The 20,470-nt window shown below is 57.1% G+C and overlaps 3 protein-coding genes across 7 annotated transcripts; 1 reads left to right on the top strand and 2 right to left on the bottom strand.

The window, feature by feature from the left end:
* Positions 1-763: 763 nt before the first annotated feature.
* On the top strand, positions 764-5,964 carry LOC131091690 (multidrug and toxin extrusion protein 1-like). The gene is made up of 17 exons (XM_058037875.1): positions 764-922; positions 996-1,097; positions 1,271-1,339; positions 1,599-1,747; positions 1,845-1,887; positions 1,994-2,038; positions 2,377-2,474; positions 2,626-2,723; positions 3,196-3,309; positions 3,403-3,470; positions 3,708-3,816; positions 3,940-4,015; positions 4,094-4,163; positions 4,451-4,583; positions 4,876-4,970; positions 5,311-5,446; positions 5,753-5,964. Exons 1-17 carry the CDS (start codon positions 764-766, stop codon positions 5,962-5,964), a joined length of 1,776 nt encoding a protein of 591 aa, XP_057893858.1.
* A 1,291-nt stretch (positions 5,965-7,255) lies between these two features.
* LOC131091689 (aldehyde dehydrogenase family 3 member A2-like) lies at positions 7,256-11,593 on the bottom strand. Its single transcript, XM_058037873.1, has 11 exons — positions 11,522-11,593; positions 10,712-10,885; positions 10,272-10,503; positions 10,078-10,163; positions 9,781-9,989; positions 9,526-9,643; positions 9,273-9,414; positions 8,959-9,125; positions 8,307-8,406; positions 7,398-7,633; positions 7,256-7,273 (listed from the first exon to the last, which is right to left on the bottom strand). Exons 1-11 carry the CDS (start codon positions 11,591-11,593, stop codon positions 7,256-7,258), a joined length of 1,554 nt encoding a protein of 517 aa, XP_057893856.1.
* Positions 11,594-12,005: 412 nt separating this feature from the next.
* On the bottom strand, positions 12,006-19,127 carry LOC131091553 (aldehyde dehydrogenase family 3 member A2-like). 5 transcript variants are annotated; one of them, XM_058037685.1, is made up of 12 exons: positions 19,109-19,127; positions 18,281-18,454; positions 17,677-17,908; positions 17,503-17,588; positions 16,426-16,634; positions 16,168-16,285; positions 15,915-16,056; positions 15,627-15,793; positions 15,403-15,502; positions 14,752-14,987; positions 13,692-13,815; positions 12,006-13,427 (listed from the first exon to the last, which is right to left on the bottom strand). In XM_058037685.1, exons 2-11 carry the CDS (start codon positions 18,440-18,442, stop codon positions 13,735-13,737), a joined length of 1,533 nt encoding a protein of 510 aa, XP_057893668.1. In that variant the 5' UTR covers positions 18,443-18,454; positions 19,109-19,127; the 3' UTR covers positions 12,006-13,427; positions 13,692-13,734. The 5 variants fall into 5 exon arrangements, with proteins under 5 accessions (XP_057893668.1, XP_057893667.1, XP_057893666.1 ...); XM_058037684.1 differs by lacking the exon at positions 19,109-19,127 and adding an exon at positions 18,923-18,952; XM_058037683.1 differs by lacking the exon at positions 19,109-19,127 and adding an exon at positions 18,613-18,843.
* Between the last annotated feature and the right edge of the window lie 1,343 nt (positions 19,128-20,470).

Genomic DNA, 20,470 nt, shown 5'->3' with positions numbered 1-20,470 from the left:
GGTTTGGGACGGCAGCGAGGGGAGAGCAGGGAGGTGTCTCAGTGTGTCCCACGAGTTTTTGGGATGGCAGCGAGGGGAGAGCAGGGAGGTGTCTCAGTGTGTCCCACGAGGTTTTGGGATGGCAGCGAGGGGAGAGCAGGGAGGTGTCTCAGCGTGTCCCACGAGTTTTTGGGATGGCAGCGAGGGGAGAGCAGGGAGGTGTCTCAGCGTGTGCCACCAGTTACCCCAGCCCGCTCCGTGCAGCTGGGGGCTGCCCTGGCACCATCCCCATCCCCACTCGGGCTCCGGGGGAGCGGTGCCAGTGAAACCCGACCCGGCGGGGCTGTGCCAGGCCAGCAGGAGCCAAGGGGCCGGCTTGTCTTGGCCCCTGTGACGGGAGCGAGCGAGACACAGCCCCGCCAGTGCCGGCAGAGCTCAGCCCAGCCCCAGAGCCCACAGCCGGAGCAGGAGCAGCCTCCAGCGCTGCCCGGGGGAGCTGGGCTCAAGCAGGACAGGTAGGAGGGCTCGCAGGGTGGGTTTAGGATGGCTCAGCCCTAACGCTGGCTCCGGACAGGCAGCGAACACCTGGCACGGTGTGTCCGGGCTCCTTTGCGGTGCCAGGACCCTGCCGGGCCCCGCCGCCCCGTGCCCGCCGTTCCCCGGGGCAGCCCAGCACGCCGGCCCCGGCTGAAGTTCAGCCCGCCGTGGTTACACATTGCTGGGCCCGGCGCGGTTTAACAGAGCGCGGAGGAAGGGGCTCGCTGCATTCCCCCGGCAGGGCACCATGAAGCCGGAGAGCTTCCCCGAGGAGAATGGCATCGGGGAGGGAAGGGCGGCCGGCCAGGGAGCCCTCACAGCCGAGAGGTGCCAGAAGAAACGCCGCTGGATTCCGGAGCACTTCTGGGAGGACGCGAGGCAGCTGCTGGTGCTGGCGGGGCCGCTGGTAAGAGACTGCCCCCGGCACAGCCAGCCCTGTTCGCCTCCATCCCTAACCTCCGGCTCTGCTCCGTGCTCAGATCCTGATCCAGCTGCTCATCTTCCTGATCCACCTGGTCAGCTCCATATTCTGTGGCCACCTGGGCAAGGTTGAGCTGGCCTCTGTCACGCTGGCCATCGCTGTAAGCATTCATTCCCGGGGCCGGGCACCAGATCCCTCCCTGCTGACACGGGGATGAGAGATATGGCGGGGGAAAAAGAGGAGATTTCACACTCCCACTTTTCCTTTCAGCCCCCCTCTCCCTACCTGAAAGTCTAAAATGCTCACCTTCACTCCTTGCTTTTTTAATCCCAGGTTATAAATGTCACCGCCATCTCTGTAGGGTACGGTTTGACTTCAGCGTGTGACACCTTGATATCACAGGTGGGTAGGACATGCTGGCTTGTCCTGGGCACACAGGGGCTTTCCAGCATCAGCTGATGGTGCCCAGGCACCACACAGAGCCCTGGCTGCTCCTGTGAGCTGGGGAAGCTTCTGCCCAGGTAACAATCCCATGCAAAGGAAATCTGGGCTCCAAATCCTTCCCAGGAGCTTTTCAGGGTGGTCAGGGCTGCTCCACGCTCTCCAGGGCCCCTTTTTCCCCAGCACCAGCTGATTTCAGTGCTACCCTCTCACGCTGCAGACCTATGGCAGCAAGAACCTGCTGCGTGTGGGGGTGATCCTGCAGCGTGCCACCATCATCATCCTCCTCTGCTGCTTCCCCTGCTGCGCCGTCCTCCTCAACGTGGAGCCGCTGATGCTGCTCATGCACCAGGACCACGATGTCTCCAGGTTGGGTGGTCCCCTCATCCCTCCCCGGTGTGCAGGGGCTGAGAGGAGGGTGGTGGCCATGGCCGTGGCCCTCCCTGAGCCCTCTCTGTGCCCCCAGGCTGACCCAGCGCTACGTGGATGCGTTTCTCCCTGCCCTCCCGGTGAGTGCCACCTGCACGTGGGGACAGGCTGTCCCCATCCTACAGCTCATCTCGTCCAAAATTTTTTTTTCTCACTGGTTCATCTCATCCAAAATTTCCTCTGCAGGCGGTTTTTGTGTATAACCTGGAGGCAAGATACCTGCAGAACCAGGTGGGTCCTGAAATCCTCAAACCCACCCTGGCCCAGGGCTCCCTTCCACAGTGCATCCAGGGTTTCCATGCTCACTGTTCCCAGTGACAAGGAGCCCAGGTGCCCCAAAACAGCTCTGACTCTGTACATCACCCCATTCCATAGCCAGCTGCACCCACCCAACTCCCTTCATACTCCCCCACACCAGGGATTTACCTCCGTCATTTTCCAAGCAGGAGACATCACTGGAAATTTGGGGATTTTTTTTGGGAAAGGCACTGAGAGTGGGGCTGGTGGGAGCTTCACAGCTCCCTCCCAAAACTTTTGGGAAGACCCCCCCCATCTCCTCCTCTTTGCAGATGATCATGTGGCCCTTGGTGCTGAGTGGGGTCATCGGCAACCTCATCAACGTGGCTGCAAACTACCTGCTCCTCTTCCAGTTCCACCTGGGCGTCATGTGAGTGGCACCTGTGTCCCCTGGAGGGCAAAACAGGGCACCTGGCACCGGCCAGGGAACACTGAGCTCCCAGGGGTGCGGCAGGATGTCTCTTTCCACCCTGAGGGAGGCATAAGCAGGATGCCAATGACCTTTCTCCCTTCCTCTGCAGGGGCTCTGGCTGGGCCAACACCATCGCTCAGTATTCACAAGCCATTTTCTTGTTCCTGTACATCATATGCAGGAAGCTCCATGTGAACACCTGGGGAGGTAAGGACATCTCCCCTGCTCCCTCTGCTTCCTGCTTTACCCAGAAGTGTCCATAAAACTTCTATCAGGTGTTCTTGGTAGAAGAGGAATTCTGCTCATCCTGATGGTGAAACATTAACCCCAGCCCACAGTGCTGCTCCAGTGGCACTCGTCACGCACCAGCACTGGCAGAGCTCTGTGATCAGCACTAAACATTAATTCTGCAGAAATGAAACTTCCTGCTGAGGCTTTGGGAGGTTCAGCCCCAAAGCTGGATGAGCACAGACATAAGCAGGAGGTTGGACACAGCTCCAGGAGGGATGGGATGAGGGCTGTGCTGTTCTGTGGCCCATGGGGCAGCAGCAGAGAGGTTGTAGGTGGACATTGAGCTGCTGGAGATCCTGTGGAGGCTCTGAGAACAGAAATGGTTCTGTTCAGGATGTAGCACTTGGCCAGGCTGGTCATCCATCAGTGTTGTTTCTCCTCTCAACAGGCTGGTCCAGCGAGTGCCTGCTGGAGTGGGACAGCTTCACCTCCCTGGCCATCCCCAGCATGCTCATGATGTGCATCGAGTGGTGGACCTACGAGATTGGGAGCTTCTTGATAGGTCAGTGGAGAAGGGATGTACCAGGACACGGCCAGACTTGACCCAGAGCAGCACCCCCAGCCCCAGCCAGCACTGACCCCTCCTGTCCCACAGGCCTGCTGAGCGTTGTGGAGCTCTCTGTGCAGTCCATCATCTATGAGGTGTCTGTTGTGGCTTTCATGGTAAGGGCTGGCTTATCGCTGCACACCAGGGCTCTGTGGGGGCACACAGCAAAACTCTGCTCCAGCAAACCCCCATCTCCCTCTCTGCACTCGAATCTCTCCCTGCTCCTGCCTCTCCCTCCTTACAGAGATGCTTTAAATCAAATCCTGATCTCCACCCTGCTCTCTGCTGGGCGGGTATCCCCCTGTCACTGTGCCAGCCCCATTGCCAGGCACACGTGAGCCCTGTGCTTGCAGATCCCCCTGGGGCTGGGCACAGCTGCCAGCGTGCAGGTGGGCAACGCGCTGGGCGCCGGCAGCGCCGACATGGCCAAGAGATGCTCCCTCACCAGCCTGATCTGCACAGGTCAGTCCACAACAGCCTGGGAAGGCCCTTCCTGGCCCCATTCCCATGGAGCAGGGAGTGTTTGCAGTCCTCTGCCTGCCTCTTCTCCCACAGGCTGGGCTCAGCTCTGTGCTCTCTTTTCAGGGGTGTTCTCTGTGATTGTGGGGTCCATTTTAGCTTCCTCAAGGAATGTGCTGGGATACATCTTCACCCCAGATAAGTGAGTGCCCCCAGCTCCTGGCCTTGGTGTGGGGAGGTCAGTTCCCAAAAGTGATCCTTGGCTTTCCTCCATGCCCAGGGAAATCGTTGGCTTGGTGGCGTGGATCATTCCTGTCCACGCTGTCTTCCACATGTTTGAAGCCATGGCTGTAAGTCCCAGGGAATGCTTCTATTTTCCACGGGGAACCTTGGTGCTCAGCAGCAGTGTCATGGATCAGGCAGTTGAGGGTCCCTCAGGCTGCAGCTGAGCACCAGTGCCCACACCAGGACCCTGCAGAACTCCTGGCACCATCCCTTAGAAAATGTTGAGTGCATAAAATGATGGTGACCCACAGGACTGGGCAGGGACACAGAAACAATGGGCAGGGAGCTGGGCATCTCCTGGGCTGGGCCAGGGTGCTGCTCCCTGCCCCAGCCCCTCTCCCTCTCCTGGCAGTGTACCAGCAGCGGGGTGCTCAGAGGCATCGGGAAGCAGAAGTTTGGTGCCATCCTCAACGCTGTGGCTTACTACGGTGTGGGCTTGCCCCTGGCAGCCGTGCTGCTCTTCGTGGCCAGGATCGGCGTCATGGGTACTGACCCCAGGGCACTGCACCCCCAAACCCCCCACGGGCAGCAGCAGCTCCACTGGGGCTCACCACAACCCTCGTGCCTGGCTCTGTCCCTCTGCTGACCTGCCCATATACACTGGGCTGGACTGGGATGGCTCCTGCAGCTGCTGGGAACTTTTACTGGGAAAAATAACCCCAAAGCAGGCAGCCACGAGCACCCCGTGTTCCCACTGGCCTGGGTGACATTCCCTTTCTGGACCTGCTGTCCTGGGATGGTGGGTTGGCCCTGGCTGATGCTGTGTGCCCTCTGCAGGCCTGTGGGTCGGGTTGCTCGTCGCCGTCTTCATCCTCTGCAGCAGCTTCCTCGCCTTCATCTCCCGTGTGGACTGGGAGAAGGCAGCCAAGAAGGTAATCCAGGCACTGACAGCACATCCCTGCACTGGGAAGGTCCTCAGTGCCCTGCTGGGATGAGACAGGCTCAATCTCATGTCCAGTGCTCCAGAGCAAAACCCAGCACTCCCATGACATCCCTAAATTCAGCTTCCCCCTGCACAAGCACTCAGTGGCTTCAAGCTTTCCCCCTGCACCTCTTTTGGGGACACAAAGCTCAGAGCACATCAGGTGACCTGGGCTACCTCATCCCTGAGCATCACCTTGTGCCTCAACGCCTCCAGGGATGCCCCAGGAGAGGCAGCACAGCTTTGCCAGGTGGGAATTCCCAACTAACCCCAGCACATTCCTTCTCCAGGCTCAGCGGCGCGCAGGAGTGACCCCACAGAGGCTGCCGAGCCTGTGCACCGAAGGCTCCTACAAGGACCTGGATGTGGCTGCAGTCCCCCAGCCCCACACTTTCCTCCCTGCCAGGGCCGTGCTGGGGTCTGTCGGTATGGCAGCAGCTGGTGCTGCGTGCAGGGGAGGGTTTGGGGCAGGAAGGGTCCTGAAAGGTTCAGGAATGAGCCCATAAAATGGGGGAGTGTCAAAATGGGGGAGTGTCATGCTGGTGACACCCTCAGCTGCTGGGAGAGCAGTAATGACAAGCGTGGGCTCGGGAGGGTGACAGAGGTTGGCAGAGGGACAACCTGTGGGCAGTCCTCACCTGGTCAAGATCTGAGATCACTGCTCCTAAGGTGCCTTCAGCCCTGTGACAAAACTCTCCTGAGAAACCCCTCCAAACCCCGTTCTCCTTGCAGCGGGGTTAGAGCCACAGGGCGACATTGTGCTCACGAGAATCACCAGGACAGAGGGCCCCACGTACCAGCTGGAGCTGAGGGAAGCCGCCTCCTCCCCGGCCACCCCCGTGGTCACCAACCAGCTGCTGCTCCGCCGCGCGCTGGCCCTGGTCGTGGCCATCACCACGCTGGCCCTGGGCATCGCCGTGAAGATGATTGTCAGCACGGCCTGACTCCCACCAAGGACTCTGGGGACTCGATTTTGGGGTGAAAGCCTTTCCTGAGGGACAGGTGCAGCAGGAATGGACGAGCCAGAGAGAAGGTGGAGTGCACGCCTGTCCCGCAGGAGCCTCTGTCAGTGTTCAGCAGTGCCTGTGCAGATTCCAGTTGGGAATGGGCCCTGAGGCTGCTCTGGCACCCAAAATGCTGCTCTGAGCTGCCTGGCACACACTGAGTGTGTGGGGGATCCCCCACAGCCCATGCTATCACCACCCAGTGGAGCTGAGCTCAGCCCAGCTCCCCCTGCTGCTCCGTGACAAATGGCCAATAAAGAATAAACCCAGCTGGAGTGGGACTGGCTCCTTGGGGGGCAGCCTGGGGACAGAGCAGGGAACATCCACACATGGATCTCACCCTGCCCCAGGCGGCCTTTGCAGTAAAATAAAGGTTTTATTCAGCAAGGATTGAGGGCAGCTCTCAGTTACAAGAGGTAAAAGCCTATCTCTATCTCTTTTACCTCTATGGAGGTAAAAGCCTATCCATAAACTCATAAACCCCTGAAATTCAGTTACAGAGGAGGTGGCTGTGGCTGCTCTGCCACTCTGGCCAAGGATGCCTGAGACCTGGGACTCCAGTTGCGGCAGTGCCCCTGTCTTTGCTCCAATAGCCCCAAAAACAGCAGCACAACAGTCCCTGGCACTTCCCAAATCCTTAGGACAGCATTGGCACAGCTCAGGTGGGTTTTGCCACACCTTGGAAGGCTAAAGGTGGTTTCCCTGCAAGGAGAATCATCCATTCAGTCATGAGGCCCTTCAAGGATGAGATGCTGCAGGTTCTTCGAGGCTCCATTCCCTCTGCTCTGGGGACAGCCAGCCTGGACTGTCCCCTGCAGTGAGACCCTCATTTCCCAGGCTTATCGCTGTGGTGAGCAGCTTCCCTGGGGATCAGGTGAGGTGTTACAGAGATAACAGGCTCAGTAACGACTGGCTTTGTCTAGATACCCTTGTGACAAACACTCCCACGTTCCCAGGAGTTTTTAGAGGAGCTGCTGTTTACAAAGCAGGGTGGATGCTGCTTCCTTCCCTCAGCCACTCACTGCTCAGGCATGATCCACAGACTAGGTCTGGATAGATTCCTGTTTCAGTAGGAGCTGGAGCCTTTAACTTGGGGTGCATTTTTTTTGTCTTCTACCTCTTCAGTGCCCTGGCTGCCTTATAAGAAGTGAAATTGCAGCAAAGAAAAGTTCAGCAGTAGGAATGCAGGGAGCGAGCAGCGGGTCCAAGGCCTGGCTGCCCATCACCCCCCTCAATGGGGGCACAACACCTGGAAAGGCACAGAAACAGGGGTGAGCCCTCCAGGGAGGGAGCAGAGCTCAAACGAACGGGGTGATGAAGGGTTAGGAGGGCTCAGGGGACACAGCTGGGAGAACCCAGAGACCCAAACTCACCTTTGCCAGCATGGCTTTCACAGCCGCCAGCAGGGCCGAGATGAACTGTCCCACCCTGCTCCTGGTACACTGCTTCAGCAGGAACAGCTTGACCAACTGCATCATCTCCTCGCTGCCAGGTGGGTACCTCAGCCTGTTGGCAACATCCCACCTGAAGTCCTTGATGAGGCAGGAGCGGCGGTGGGAGAAGGTCTCGAAGCTGAACCTGCCGTGGTAGGCGCCCATCCCGCTCTGCCCTGAGGGACACAGGCAGGCAGCTCACACCAGCCTCACATAGCGACAGCTGCATTCCTCAAACTCACTTTGGCAGCCCCCAGGACACAGGGAAAGCTTGGTCATGCTGCTCCTCCTCCTCAGGGCAGAGGGGCAAAGAGCAGCTTTTTGAACTTAGCAGCAATCAGCGAGGACCTGCTCACTGCCTCGGGGTGCTGCTTGTGTGAGCCCACCCTTAAAAGGTTAATGACACCAATTATCTCCTCCCAGGGCCAGCCTTGCTTTTCCCACAGAATTCTCACAGGGGTTGGGGACAGGAGGAGCTGGGCCTATGATTTCAAGGAGTGGGACATGAGGAGGATACAGCAACACCCAAGAGCTCAGCCCTGTGCCCACAGCCCGGTGAGCTCTGCCACAGGACCCTGGAAACTCAACCAGGCCACGGACAAATTCATCCCACACCCCAACACAGGAGAACCAGAGCTCACTTGTGTGCCAGGGGGTTTTCCTCCCTCACTGAGTGGCCCAACAACCAAAACACGAATGAGCCTTTTTACACAGCAACCCAGCCCAGAAAACAACACTAACGGGAAATGCAGCTGAACTCCCGAATTGCCAAACGGGCAGAGAGCTCCTGGGTGGGGCCGGAGGCTGCTGCTGATCAATGCAGGTGCGTGGGCTGGGGCGGGGACTCACCCACACCGCCGAAGGGCAGCTCTAGGAGCACCGAGTGCATGATGACATCGTTGGCTGTCATGCCACCGCTGGAGGTCTCTGCTATCACCCGTCTGATCAGCTGCCCACAATGGGAGAGGGCACACAACAAATCAGGACGGGACAAACACCATGTACCACAGCAGCAGGGAGGGTTTGAGGTGATGCTTCCATCCCCCTTTGTTGGGGGCACAGACTGTGCCTTGTTCCATGAGAGAGGCCAGTTTACACCACTTAAGCACAGGATCTGCCCAGCTGATCAGCCACCAAATGAAAAGGCTTCAGCCCAAGGTGCTCCTCAGCCCTCCCGCCCACACTGCCTGGGGCTGTTGTTCCAGGGCAAAGCCCTGACCTGGATTCCTGAGCTGGCACAACAGAGCCAGGAAACGGGGGCAGGAGACAGCACCCACCTGTGTGGGTAGACATGTACAAACCTAGAGCCCTTCAGCAGGAGACTGGGAGCTTCCAGCAGCTCTGGGGACTCTCATGGCCTCCAAAAGCTGCAATTTCTATAAATTTCCTTTATGGAAAACGAACTGACACAGACCCTGCAGAACTCTGTGCCTTGGATCAGCCATGGTCAGGATCCAACAGTGCAGAGACACTTCCAGGAGGGAGCACAGCCGTGACCCACCTGCTTGTTGTTGGAGAAGACATAAAGGCCAAGGGGCTTCTCTCGAAGGTTGATGAACTCAATGGCTTCCTCCACGCTCATCACAGTCACAATGGGCAGCACTGGCCCAAAGATTTCCTCCTCCATCACCTTTGACTCCGGGGAAACATCCGTGAGGATGGTTGGTGCTGAGGCAAATGGGAGAATGAGAGAACAGCATGAGCAGGACACAGACCTGGCCCATCACAGCACCTTGGGCTGCTCAACATAAGCCAAGTAAGGCACAGACAAACAGACCCCACAAAGCGCCCACTGCCACCTCCCCTCCACAGCACCTATGAAGCGGGAAGCCTCATCAGTCTCTCCCCCAAGAGCAATCTTCTGCCCTTCCATCAAGCCCAGGATCCTCTTGAAGTGACTCTGGTTGATGATCCTTTCATAGTCTGGAGATGACTTCACGTCCTCCCCATAGAATTCCTGACAAAATGGAAGAGCAGAAACAAAAGTGCTCAGCACACCTTCCAACAGCACAGCTCCAGGAAATCACAGCTGGGACAATCTCCACAGCACAAGGGACTCCTCCCTCACCTTCAGAGTGGCCTTGATGTTCTCCACCACCTTGCTCTGGATGGATGGGTCACACAGGATGTAGTCTGGGGCGAGGCAGGTTTGCCCACAGTTCATGTACTTGCCCCACGTTATCCGCCTGTGGCAAGGGAGAAGGGGACGTGCTTGCTCCGTGCTCAGTCCCTTCCCCACCCCAGCACCTCAGCTGGGCATGCTGGCCCAGAGATGCTCCCCTGCCCTGCTGCTGAGGGCTCATGAGGGCTGCAAGAAGCTGACCTGCAGGCCACAGCCAGGTCACAGTCCTTGTCGATGTAGCAGGGGCTCTTCCCCCCCAGCTCCAGGGTGACAGGGGTCAGGTGCTTGGCAGCTGCTGCCATCACAATTCTGCCCACGTTGGAGTTGCCAGTGTAGAAGATGTGATCAAATCTCTGGGTCAGCAGCTCAGTTGTCTCAGGAACTCCTCCAGTGACCACAGCATACAGATCCTGCAGGGCAGGGGTGTCAGGGTCACCCCAACCCTGCTCATCACTGTGACATGGGGAAACTAGGGGACCAACACAGGGCCACACTCACCTTGTCCAGGTACAGTGGGAGCAGCTCAGCCACCAGCTGAGCCGTGTTCTCACTGACCTCTGATGGCTTCACCACCACAGCATTGCCTGCAGGGCACACACAGCACGGTCATGAGCCCTCAGTCTGCCCACACCCAGCTGGGATCCCACTGTGGGTTGGATCCCCACCCCACCAAGGCCCTGCTGGATCCCCACCTGCAGCGATGGCCCCAATCAGGGGCTGCATGACCAGGGCAAAGGGGTAGTTCCAGGCCCCGATGACCAGCACCACGCCCAGGGGCTCGTAGCTGATGTAGGCCTCGTCCCTCAGGGTCAGCAGGTCCTTTTTGACATGATGAGGGGCTGCCCATGATGGCAGCTTCTCCATGGTGAGGGCCAGTGCGCCCAGCACGCCCAGGATCTCTTGGGTGAAGGCATTGGGCCCACTCTGTAACAACAGGGAGTTTGGGGAAGGGATGGAAAAGGCACCCAGCTCCCACAGCCACTCTGGGGAGTCAGAGTCATCCAGTTCCATGGTGGGGGACATGACAAAAACCATTTGTCACTACACAGGCAGCCCTTGGCCTTCCTGCTTTGCTCAGGGTTAACTACTGTCCGTGCACAGCAAAAGAGAGGGACCCCCTGACAGCACAGACCTTGTTCAGATCGGCCTTGAGGGCTCTCATGATCTCCTTCTCCTTCTCCTGCACCATCCTCTGCAGGGCCTTCAGCTGCTGAATCCTGAACTCCAGCGGGCGGCTCCGGCCCGACCTGAAGGCGGCCCTGGCCCGGCCCACGACCTGCTGCATCTTCTCCATGGCTGCTGGGCACTGAGGAGACACCGGCCACCCCCAGCTCAGCACAGGGCCATGGAGGCCTGCTCAGCCCTGGGAACACCTCCAGGAGTGTCCCACCCTGGGCAAGGCTGGGAGATGTTGTCCTTCTCGTGAGGCATTTCCCCTCTCAAGCTGAGTCTGAGCGCCCTCAGCACCCAAGCCCCGTTCCACCTGCACGGGGCACCTCCAGAACAATCTGGGCTTTGCTGATTGATTCTGTTCTGAGAGTGCTTTCTCCAAGCCTCAAACCCACCAGCCACTCCACCCTCTGCTCACAGGGATGTTCCCAAGGAGCCAAAGCACAGAGATGACCATGGCCAGGGTGGGCAGCCAGCTGGGAACACAGCTGTGTGCCCAGAGCTGGCCTGCACCCATAACCCTGAGGCCCTCAAACATCTTCACAGAAACACTGCAGAGATTTCACCTGCTTCAAAGGAGCAGGTGAAACTATTATTAATTTCACTTTAGTCAGGACCAGAGATCTGGTCCTGCTTCCCTACCCAACCAACACACCAAGATCCCCTTAGAATAATTAAATCCTGTCCTTCCCAACCCACTGCCACAGCTGCGTGACACAGCCTGAGAAAGCAAAGTGACTCATTAAAAAACGAAGGAAAAACAGCAAGTTACCTTCAGAGGAGCTTCTCTCTCCACCAGCCTCCTGTGGCGACTGCAAGCAGGCACAAGCCCTTCCCCTGCCATGGCTGGGGGCGATCCCTCCTCCCACGGGACAGCTGGCCCCGGCCCAGGGCTCTTGCTGGGCATCATGAGATGCCCTTTACCCAACCCTGTCCAGCCCTGGGTGGCTGCTCCAGGCAGGGCAGTGACTCAGCCCTGGTGTGGGATGGCACAGCCCACGTGCCACAGCTACAACGCTCAGGATGTAAAAAACCCCAACCAGGCAATCCAGCATGGATCTGAGAGGGGGAAACCAGCCAGCTCCTCTGCTGGCTCACCCTGCTCCCTGCCTGGCTCCAACAGAGCTCTGGGGGATCCTTGCCAGGGTGCCAGGGACACCTCACAACACCTGTGAGCCACTCAGCCAAGCCATGGCCAGAGCTGGGACCAGCAGAGCAGGATTCCTCAGGAGACTGCAAGGACTTACCACACTCAGTTGATTATTTAAATTCTCAGTGTTTATTTAGTGCCTTGCAAAATGTATCATCAAAAAGGCTTAGCACATGGATTTTCACCAGACATGAAGAAATCCCACTTATTGCACAGTAAATATAATTTTCTACTCTACAGTAATTGCATTTAGTAATATTTTTTTTCGGTTTGCTTTAACATTAATAGTTCTAAGGCTCTTTCACCTTCAATTCCTTCAGCATCCTTCCCCCAAGCTAGAACAAGCCCCACATAATCCCCCAGTGCAAGATTACAGAATCCTGAGAAGCTCAAACACGAAGGAGCACACACACTCTTCCATTAATTGTTTTCCCTTGGAGGAACCTGACCAGGAACAGCTTTGTACTGGGATGAAGTTAATTTTTGTGTTAGACACTAAGTTTCTTTGTAGAAGGATGGTGCTGTTTTGTGTTTGTGACATTGGGAGTTCTGGTGTTTGTCTTCCCAAGTCACCACCAGGTGTGATGATGTCCTGCTCTCCTGGGGATGGCTGAACACCTGCCTGATGAGGGGGATTAATGAACAAATTCCTTAATTTGCTTTGACTTGCCTGCAAGCCCAGTTTTCACTTCACCTATTAAACTATTTTTATCTCAACATACAAGTTTTCTCACTTTCTTCCAATTCTCTTCCCTGTCCCACAGGGAAAAAGCAAGTGGCTGTGTGGGGCTGGGCTAATCCACAAGGTATTTGTCATTCCCACTTCTCTGAACAGGCCTGAAAGTTCTTTTGCTCCAGCATGAGACACTCATCAGCACAATACAGGCAGCACAGGCATCACCTTTGGAATTTTCTAACTGCTAAATAACTGTTAAAGGCACATGATGAAACACAGAACCACAGCAAGCAGCTGTGGATGATTCTGGATTGCAGAGATGTGACAATGTTTCACCTCAATTAAATGGCAAGGGGAACCTCACTGGGTTTATTCACAGCCAAATGCATCGGGCAGCACAGCCTGTCCCAGGCTTGTCACCAGGAGGGTGGGTGTTCAGAACATCCCCAAAACTGCAGGGAAAACACTCTCAGCTCAAGGGCTGCTGAAATTTCAGCTCCTGTTGGTCAGTGAAGGAAGGTGAGTGGTTTGGTGCAGGACACTGTGTGTCCCTGGAAGCTCTGCATGGCACAAGGTGCAGGCAGGGACTGGAATTTCTTGCTCTGCAGTCCTCCTTCGGAGAGCTTGTCCCCAGTGGTCCCTCTGTTCCAGCATGGCTTTTAAGTAAACAGGAATCTGAGCCTTCTCGTGGTTAGTGCCTCTCTAAGGCTACTCTGTGTGCTCGACAGCTCACTGAAATCACCCAGAACAAAAGAAAAGAATGACTTCCCAGCTTAAGGAAACAGACACAAAGCCAGCACCCAGAGTATGATGAGCACATGGTGCCTTCTCCTCTCTTCATCAGTTAAGCACCTGTGAAAGCAAAACACAAGAGCAACACCCTGTGAAGGATCTGCTGAGACAAAACCAGTTCCCATTCTAGAACAGCCTGAAGCAAAGCCCCTTCTTCAGGCAGGGGTTCCCCAACGTGCAGCTCTCCTGCCCCTCAGCATGCACTGGTTATCTCAGATGCCAGGGAAAACATCGTGCTCTGGCTCAGCCCCACATTCACTCATCTACAAAGCTTTTCCCAATCTCAAACTAGGTCTACACACAGGAGAAGAAAAAGGCTCCTACCTCACTGTGGCAGCCACAGCAGTGCTCTGAAACCTGCTCCTCCTTACCACCCACTGGGCCAGCCCAGCCTCTGCACAGCCAGCACAACCAACAGGGCTTTTCTCTTCAGCACAGACTGGTGGCTCTGAGAAACCCAAATGATTTCAAGATGCCGTGAGATTCCCCCCCTCTCATTGCCCTGCACAGGGCCTGCCTCCCTGGCTGCTGCCTCGAGGCCTGAGCCAGTTCTTGGCTCTTAAATCTCCTCCTGGGTTATGTGAGCAGGTTATTTCCCCTGGGATGCTGGGCTCCTGAGTGTCTCCAAGCAGCAGCAGCTACACAGACTGAAAGGCAGAGCTCTGATCCACTCTGCCTCCTCCTGTGCCCTCAGGAGCTGCTCCCTTGAGCTCAGTAATCCCCACGGAGCAGTCAGTGAAGGCACATGAAGTGTCTGGTTTGTCAGACATGGAGAACCGGCAGTGATTGGGCTTAGAGATTCAGATCTTGCTCCTCCACCTCAGGAGGCATCCTGAGCCTCCTGCAAGCCTCTGCCTCCTGCAGAGAGGAGAGGACATCCCACCCTTCCGCACTGCCCAGCTGGAAACACGGGAGGAAATGGGAATAATTGAGCTGAGGTCAGACAGGGGCTGCGATGGGCGAGGAAAACAAGAGTTTGTCACAGACCCCAGCTTTGGGACACAGCTTCCCTCCCCAGGGTGCCACGGCACAGACTGCAGCTCTCTGGGCTGGGAGGCAGCTCAAACGCTGCTGAAGGAAGCTCTGGGATGGAAGCCACACCTAAGCAGTCCAAAACTACCAACCTCTGCCTCTGGAGGGAGCATCCCACGGGTGTCACCTACCAGGGAGGAGCAACAGGGAGTACAGCAGCCTGGAGATCTCTCCGGGGATATTCCTATTCTACAGACAGCTTGCAAGAGTGAGAAGGTAAGAATTTAAGGTGGGACAGATAAATCTCAAGACAGAAAAAGAGGCCAGGCTCTACAAAAGGGCTGCAGTTGCAAAGAACGGGTCAGGTAAATTGTACATGCACTGCCATAGACAGCAAAGACCCAAAACTCACCTTGATCATCACTGCTGCCACCACCCCCAGCAGGGCCAGGACAAAGAGCCCAATTCTGGCCTTGTTAAACCTCTTGAGCAGGAAGAACTTGGCCCAGTCCACCTTCTTCTGGCTGCCAGGTGGGTACCGCATCTTGTTGGCGCTCTCCATCTTCAGGTCCTTGATGAGGCAGGCGCGGCGGTGGGAGAAGGTCTCGAAGCTGTGCTTGCCGTGGTAGGCACCCATCCCACTGTGCCCTGAGGGACACAGCCAGGCAGGGCACTGCTCAGCCTCAGCTCTGCCCACCTGAGGACAACTGAGCCTTCCTCTGCAGCACTTCTCAGTCTCTATGATGTACATTGTACTCCAACCCTCTTCTTCCTCACCTCATTTACACCAGTCACTCTGACTGCAGATAATGGTTTTAATGCACCTTCCCCAGCAGGCTGCACGAAATGCTTCAGTCTTTCCAAAAATACACCCAAAGGTTTTTTCCCTCCCGGCCCCCATCCTAATGCACTCCCAGAACTTATAATTATTATCAAGACCAGCTGCACTGAGACTCCTGAGCTGTAGGAGGCACAGGGATACCCAGACACAAACCATGAGTTGTTGTTCCCTGGGACACACTGTGTATTAAGTCCCAACTCCTAAGGAACTCCAGTAACTTACCAACACCACCAAAAGGCAAAGTTGAGAGGAAGAAATGCATAATGACATCATTTCCAGTCACACCACCACTGGAGGTCTCTGAGATGACTCTCTTGATTAACTAGAAAAAGAAAAAGACACAAAACAAAAGATTAAAAAGGCTCACAGAAGAGACCAGACCATGTAACTGGGAATGGATATACATTTCAACAATGTTCATCTCATCTGGCACAGCCCAGACCCACCTGCTTGTTGTTGGAGAAGACATACAGGGCAAGGGGCTTCTCCCGACCATTGATTAACTCAATGGCTTCCTCCACGCTCTTCACAGGCACAATGGGCAGCACTGGCCCAAAGATTTCCTCCTCCATCACCTTTGACTCCGGGGAAACATCCGTGAGGATGGTTGGAGCTGAGGCAAATGGGGGAATGAGAGAACAGCATGAGCAGGACACAGACCTGGCCCATCACAGCACCTTGGTCAACAAAGGCACAGACAAACAGCACCCACTGCCACCTCCCCTCCACAGCACCTATGAAGCAGGAGGCCTCATCAGTCTCTCCCCCATGAGCAATCTTCTGCCCTTCCAGCAGGCTCTTGACCCTCTTGAAGTGACGCTGGTTGACGATCCTTTCATAGTCTGGAGATGACTTCACGTCCTCCCCATAGAATTCCTGACAAAATGGAAGAGCAGAAACAAAAGTGCTCAGCACACCTTCCAACAGCACAGCTCCAGGAAATCACAGCTGGGACAATCTCCACAGCACAAGGGACTCCTCCCTCACCTTCAGAGTGGCCTTGATGTTCTCCACCACCTTGCTCTGGATGGATGGGTCACACAGGATGTAGTCTGGGGCGATGCAGGTTTGCCCACAGTTCATGTACTTGCCCCACGTTATCCGCCTGTGGCAAGGGAGAAGGGGACGTGCTTGCTCCGTGCTCAGTCCCTTCCCCACCCCTCAGCCCAGCTGCCAGCACCTCAGCTGGGCATGCTGGCCCAGAGATGCTCCCCTGCCCCAGTGCTGAGGGTGCAAGAAGCTGACCTGCAGGCCACAGCCAGGTCACAGTCCTTGTCGATGTAGCAGGGGCTCTTCCCCCCCAGCTCCAGGGTGACAGGGGTCAGGTGCTTGGCAGCTGCTGCCATCACAATTTTGCCCACTGCAGTGTTGCCAGTGTAGAGGATGTGATCAAATCTCTGGGTCAGCAGCTCGGTTGTCTCAGGAACTCCTCCAGTGACCACAGGGTACAGCTCCTGCAGGGCAAACAAGAGCCTGAGAGTTACCTTGATTCAAAGCACTCACATCAATGCAGCAGCTCTGAATGTGGCACAGGGCAGACTTGTTTGTGCCCTAATCCATGACAAGGACAAAATATAATGGTAGCACAGATATGCCCTGCTCCTTCCCATTAAATCAAGATTTGTTTCTCATTTTGTGACACACGAACTAAAAGAAATGAAGGCTGAGGCCAGGGCTGAGTCTGGCTGTGGAGCTGCTCCCACACAGGAAGAATCAGGGCACATATGACTGCCAGGCTCTCCCAAGGGCTGCCTCCTTCCCCTGCTCCTGCCTCCCACCCACAGAAGGCGCTAACACCCTGGAGGAAACTCCACAGGGCCCTGTGCAGTGACAGCAACAGCCTATCTCTGTGACAGTGCAAGGGATGACAGAACTGCCAGGCAAGAGGAGGAGGAACAACACCTCCTCCTGCAAGTGCAGTTCAGCAGGACATGAAAACCCAGGCCACGTTGCCATGGAACACCCAGTGCTCAATTCTCAGGAAGAGCCAGGCACTGCCAGCATCCCACACAACCTGTGCTGGCCTAAGGGCATCCCCAGCACAGCTCCAAAAGAGCAGTGAGAAGTGCAAACACAGCTCTCCATACGGTCATGGGTGTCACAAAGGCTGTCACACTGCAGCAGCGTTATGTAAGCTCACACACAAACACAGGGAGAATTTGTCAATGTACCTTTGGACTCTAACAGTAACTCAACCCTTCCTGTGCCTCCTGCTCATGCTCCTTTGAAGGGAGCAGGCAATGCATTTGGCTCAAACCTGCAGGAGCCCTTTGAAAGCAGGACAGATCAAGACACTCACATAAGGCGCGAGGCCACACTCACCTTGTCCAGGTACTGTGGCAGCAGCTCAGCCACCAGCCGAGCCGTGTTCTCACTGACCTCTGATGGCTTCACCACCACAGCATTGCCTGCAGGGCACACACAGCACAGTCATGAGCCCTCAGTCCTCTCCCCACACACAACCAGAACCCCACCAAGGCCCTGCTGGATCCCCACCTGCAGCGATGGCCCCAATCAGGGGCTGCATGACCAGCACAAAGGGGTAGTTCCAGGCCCCGATGACCAGCACCACGCCCAGGGGCTCGTAGCCGATGTAGGCCTCGTCCCTCATGGTCAGCAGGTTCTTCTTCACGGGCTGAGGGGCTGCCCAGGATGGCAGCTTCTCTATGGTGAGGGCCAGCTCCCCCAGCACGCCCAGGATTTCATGGCTGTAGGCGTTGTACCCACACTGAAACAACAGGGAGTTTGGGGAAGGGATGGAAAAGGCACCCAGCTCCCACAGCCACCATCTCAGCCCTGCTGCTTCCAAATGTCTGCCACTGGCAGTGACAAAGGATCCCTGGCCAAAGATGGGTGTGTGAGGCAGAACCCAAAACCTGACAGCCAGGACTGCCTTTGCAGTTCTGCCTCAGACTAACTCTTTCTCAGAAATGGTGGCAGCAGACCTTTGCAGGCCACAGTGGCACAAGGCCAAGGGGGACAAAAGCAAAAGTCATTTAGCACAGCAAAGGCAGCCCTTGGCCTTCCCACTTTCCCTTCAGGGCCGACCACTGTCTGTGCACAGCTGATGCACAGACATTAGAAACTCCCCGACCCAGACCTTGTTCAGATCGGCCTTGAGGGCTGCCAGGATCTCCTTCTCCTTCTCCTGCACCATCCTCTCCAGAGCCTTCAGCTGCTGAATCCTGAACTCCAGCGGGCGGCTCCGGCCCGACCTGAAGGCGGCCCTGGCCCGGCCCACGACCTGCTGCATCTTCTCCATGGCTGCTGAGCACTGAGGAGACACCGGCCACCCCCAGCTCAGCACAGGGCCATGGAGGCCTGCTCAGCCCCAGCAGCACCGAGCGCCCTCCCGCCCTCCAGCCGCTCCCCCCGGCCCATCTCCAGGCAACCGCTCGTCCCTCACCCCGCCGCATCTCTCCGAAGCCTTACATAACTCCCGAGTTAGAAAAGTTTGAGAAGCAGCGCAGGGCGTTGGTGGCAGCGTGGGGATGTCACCGAGGGAGCCGGGGCTGCTCCCGGCGGGGCGGAGCGCAGCGCGGTACCGAGCGACACCGGGCGAGGACACGGCGGGATGGGGACCCTCCCTCACGCCCCGAGGAACCGCGGGGACCCCCGAGCGGCGCCGGCGCTGGGGCGGCAGTGACACTGCGGCACGGTGGCTGCGAGCCGCTGGTTCTCCCCCCGGCCGCTGCCCCCAGCCCCGGGCAGGACCCTCCGCCCCCGCGGCCCCGCCGCCCACCGGGGTCGCCGCCGCCGCCGCCGCTTCCTCTTTCCGCTCACATGACGGAAGCGGAACGGGCGAGGCCGCGGGGCAGCCGCTCCCCCCCCTGCCCGGTGGTCCCGGTGGGAGAGAGGAGGAGGAGGAGGAGGAGGAGGAAGCGGAGCGGGGTGCAGGATGTGCCTGTCCCCGCGGTGCCGCCGCTACCTTGGCTCGGGGATGCTCCCTCCTGCCGCAGTCCCTCCGTGGGCTCCGCGGGTGGAAGCGGCTCTGGCGCTGCCGGGCCGGTTGTGAAACGCTGCCGGGGCGTGGGGCTGCCCTGGGGGCGGAGGGCAGAGTCCCTGCGGAGCCTTATCGGGGCAGGCAGCGGGGAAAGAGCGGGGCTGGCCCTGCCGTGCCGTGCCGTGCCAGCGGCTTCTGCCACGGAGGGGCAGCGAAACCGGGCAGGTGCTGTTCGGGTCCAGTTAACCTTGGTACAGTCGCGTTGTGGGAAGCGAGCCAGAAAAAACGCCGAGAAAGGAGCCCGGGCAAGGTTGGGCACATTCCGGTTAAAAATAGACCTGCCACAACTTGTCCTAGGAAAAGCACGGTGATTATTTAAAATTGTGTGCAGGTTGTTACACGCTGCCTCTCGTGACTCGATTTACCCAGCGCCTTCGCTGCTGCAGCTGTACCGCGCTAAATCCGTGCCTGCTGCACCTCTTTGGCACACAGGGCTGGCACCCGGGTCTTCCTTCCCAGGTGATGTGGGCTCCCAGCACAGAGCACCCCTTCTGCAAAGTTTAATCCCATTTTCCCACGTCAACACAGCCCTCCGAAGCTGGGAGTGCCTTTTGGCTTCAGATTGTGCAGAACCACAATCCCCCCCAAACACCGAGCTTGGCTTTTGTGGTCAGCTGGCTTCACTTACACCTCCTGGGCTGTGGCTCAGCATTTCACAAGCTGCAGCACAAATCTCAGCAGTAAACACCCTGCTGTGGAGAAGAATGACATGAGCAACTGCTAAAACTTGTGTGCAGGAGGCAACATGAGAAGGAAAAACAGGCTGGGCTTGGCAGTGCCATTCCCGGTGGTGTAAGGAGAAAAGGTGGGTTTGCATTGAAGAAACCATGGGTGGAAGCAGGAATGTTCCTCACAGGACCGTTGTCTGATGGAAATGCTCCCCGTTATCCTGTCAGCATCCTTGCAGGCACAGGGAGTTGGAGCTCTGTGCAGGCCCAAGGGAATTTGTATGAGGATTAGTGGTGCTGAAATCGGAGTAGAAGCCTGAGCATTACATTGTGCCTGGGGAAACGGTGCTGCACTGCACCCACCCAGGCTGGCTGCACGAGCAGGGAGGTGGATGGATTCTCCAGAGCTTGTAAAATTCTCACCCATCAGCCCAGAGGGGTTTTCATGTCACAACAGTGCTGCTTGTACTTGGCAGCACACACTGGAAGCAAATATCCCAGCTCCCAGTTATCCCAGTGGTCTGTGGGGATAAACCTTTGCAGAAATGAGGCAGCATCCTGGCAGAGAGTCCCTTTTAGTCCTTGTCAGGGACATCTTTTGGCCAGCTGGGGACAGGGA

Source organism: Melospiza georgiana, chromosome 19 (assembly GCF_028018845.1).
Source record: "Melospiza georgiana isolate bMelGeo1 chromosome 19, bMelGeo1.pri, whole genome shotgun sequence".
Classification (NCBI taxonomy): domain Eukaryota; kingdom Metazoa; phylum Chordata; class Aves; order Passeriformes; family Passerellidae; genus Melospiza; species Melospiza georgiana.
This window is presented reverse-complemented; position numbering and strand designations above follow the sequence as displayed.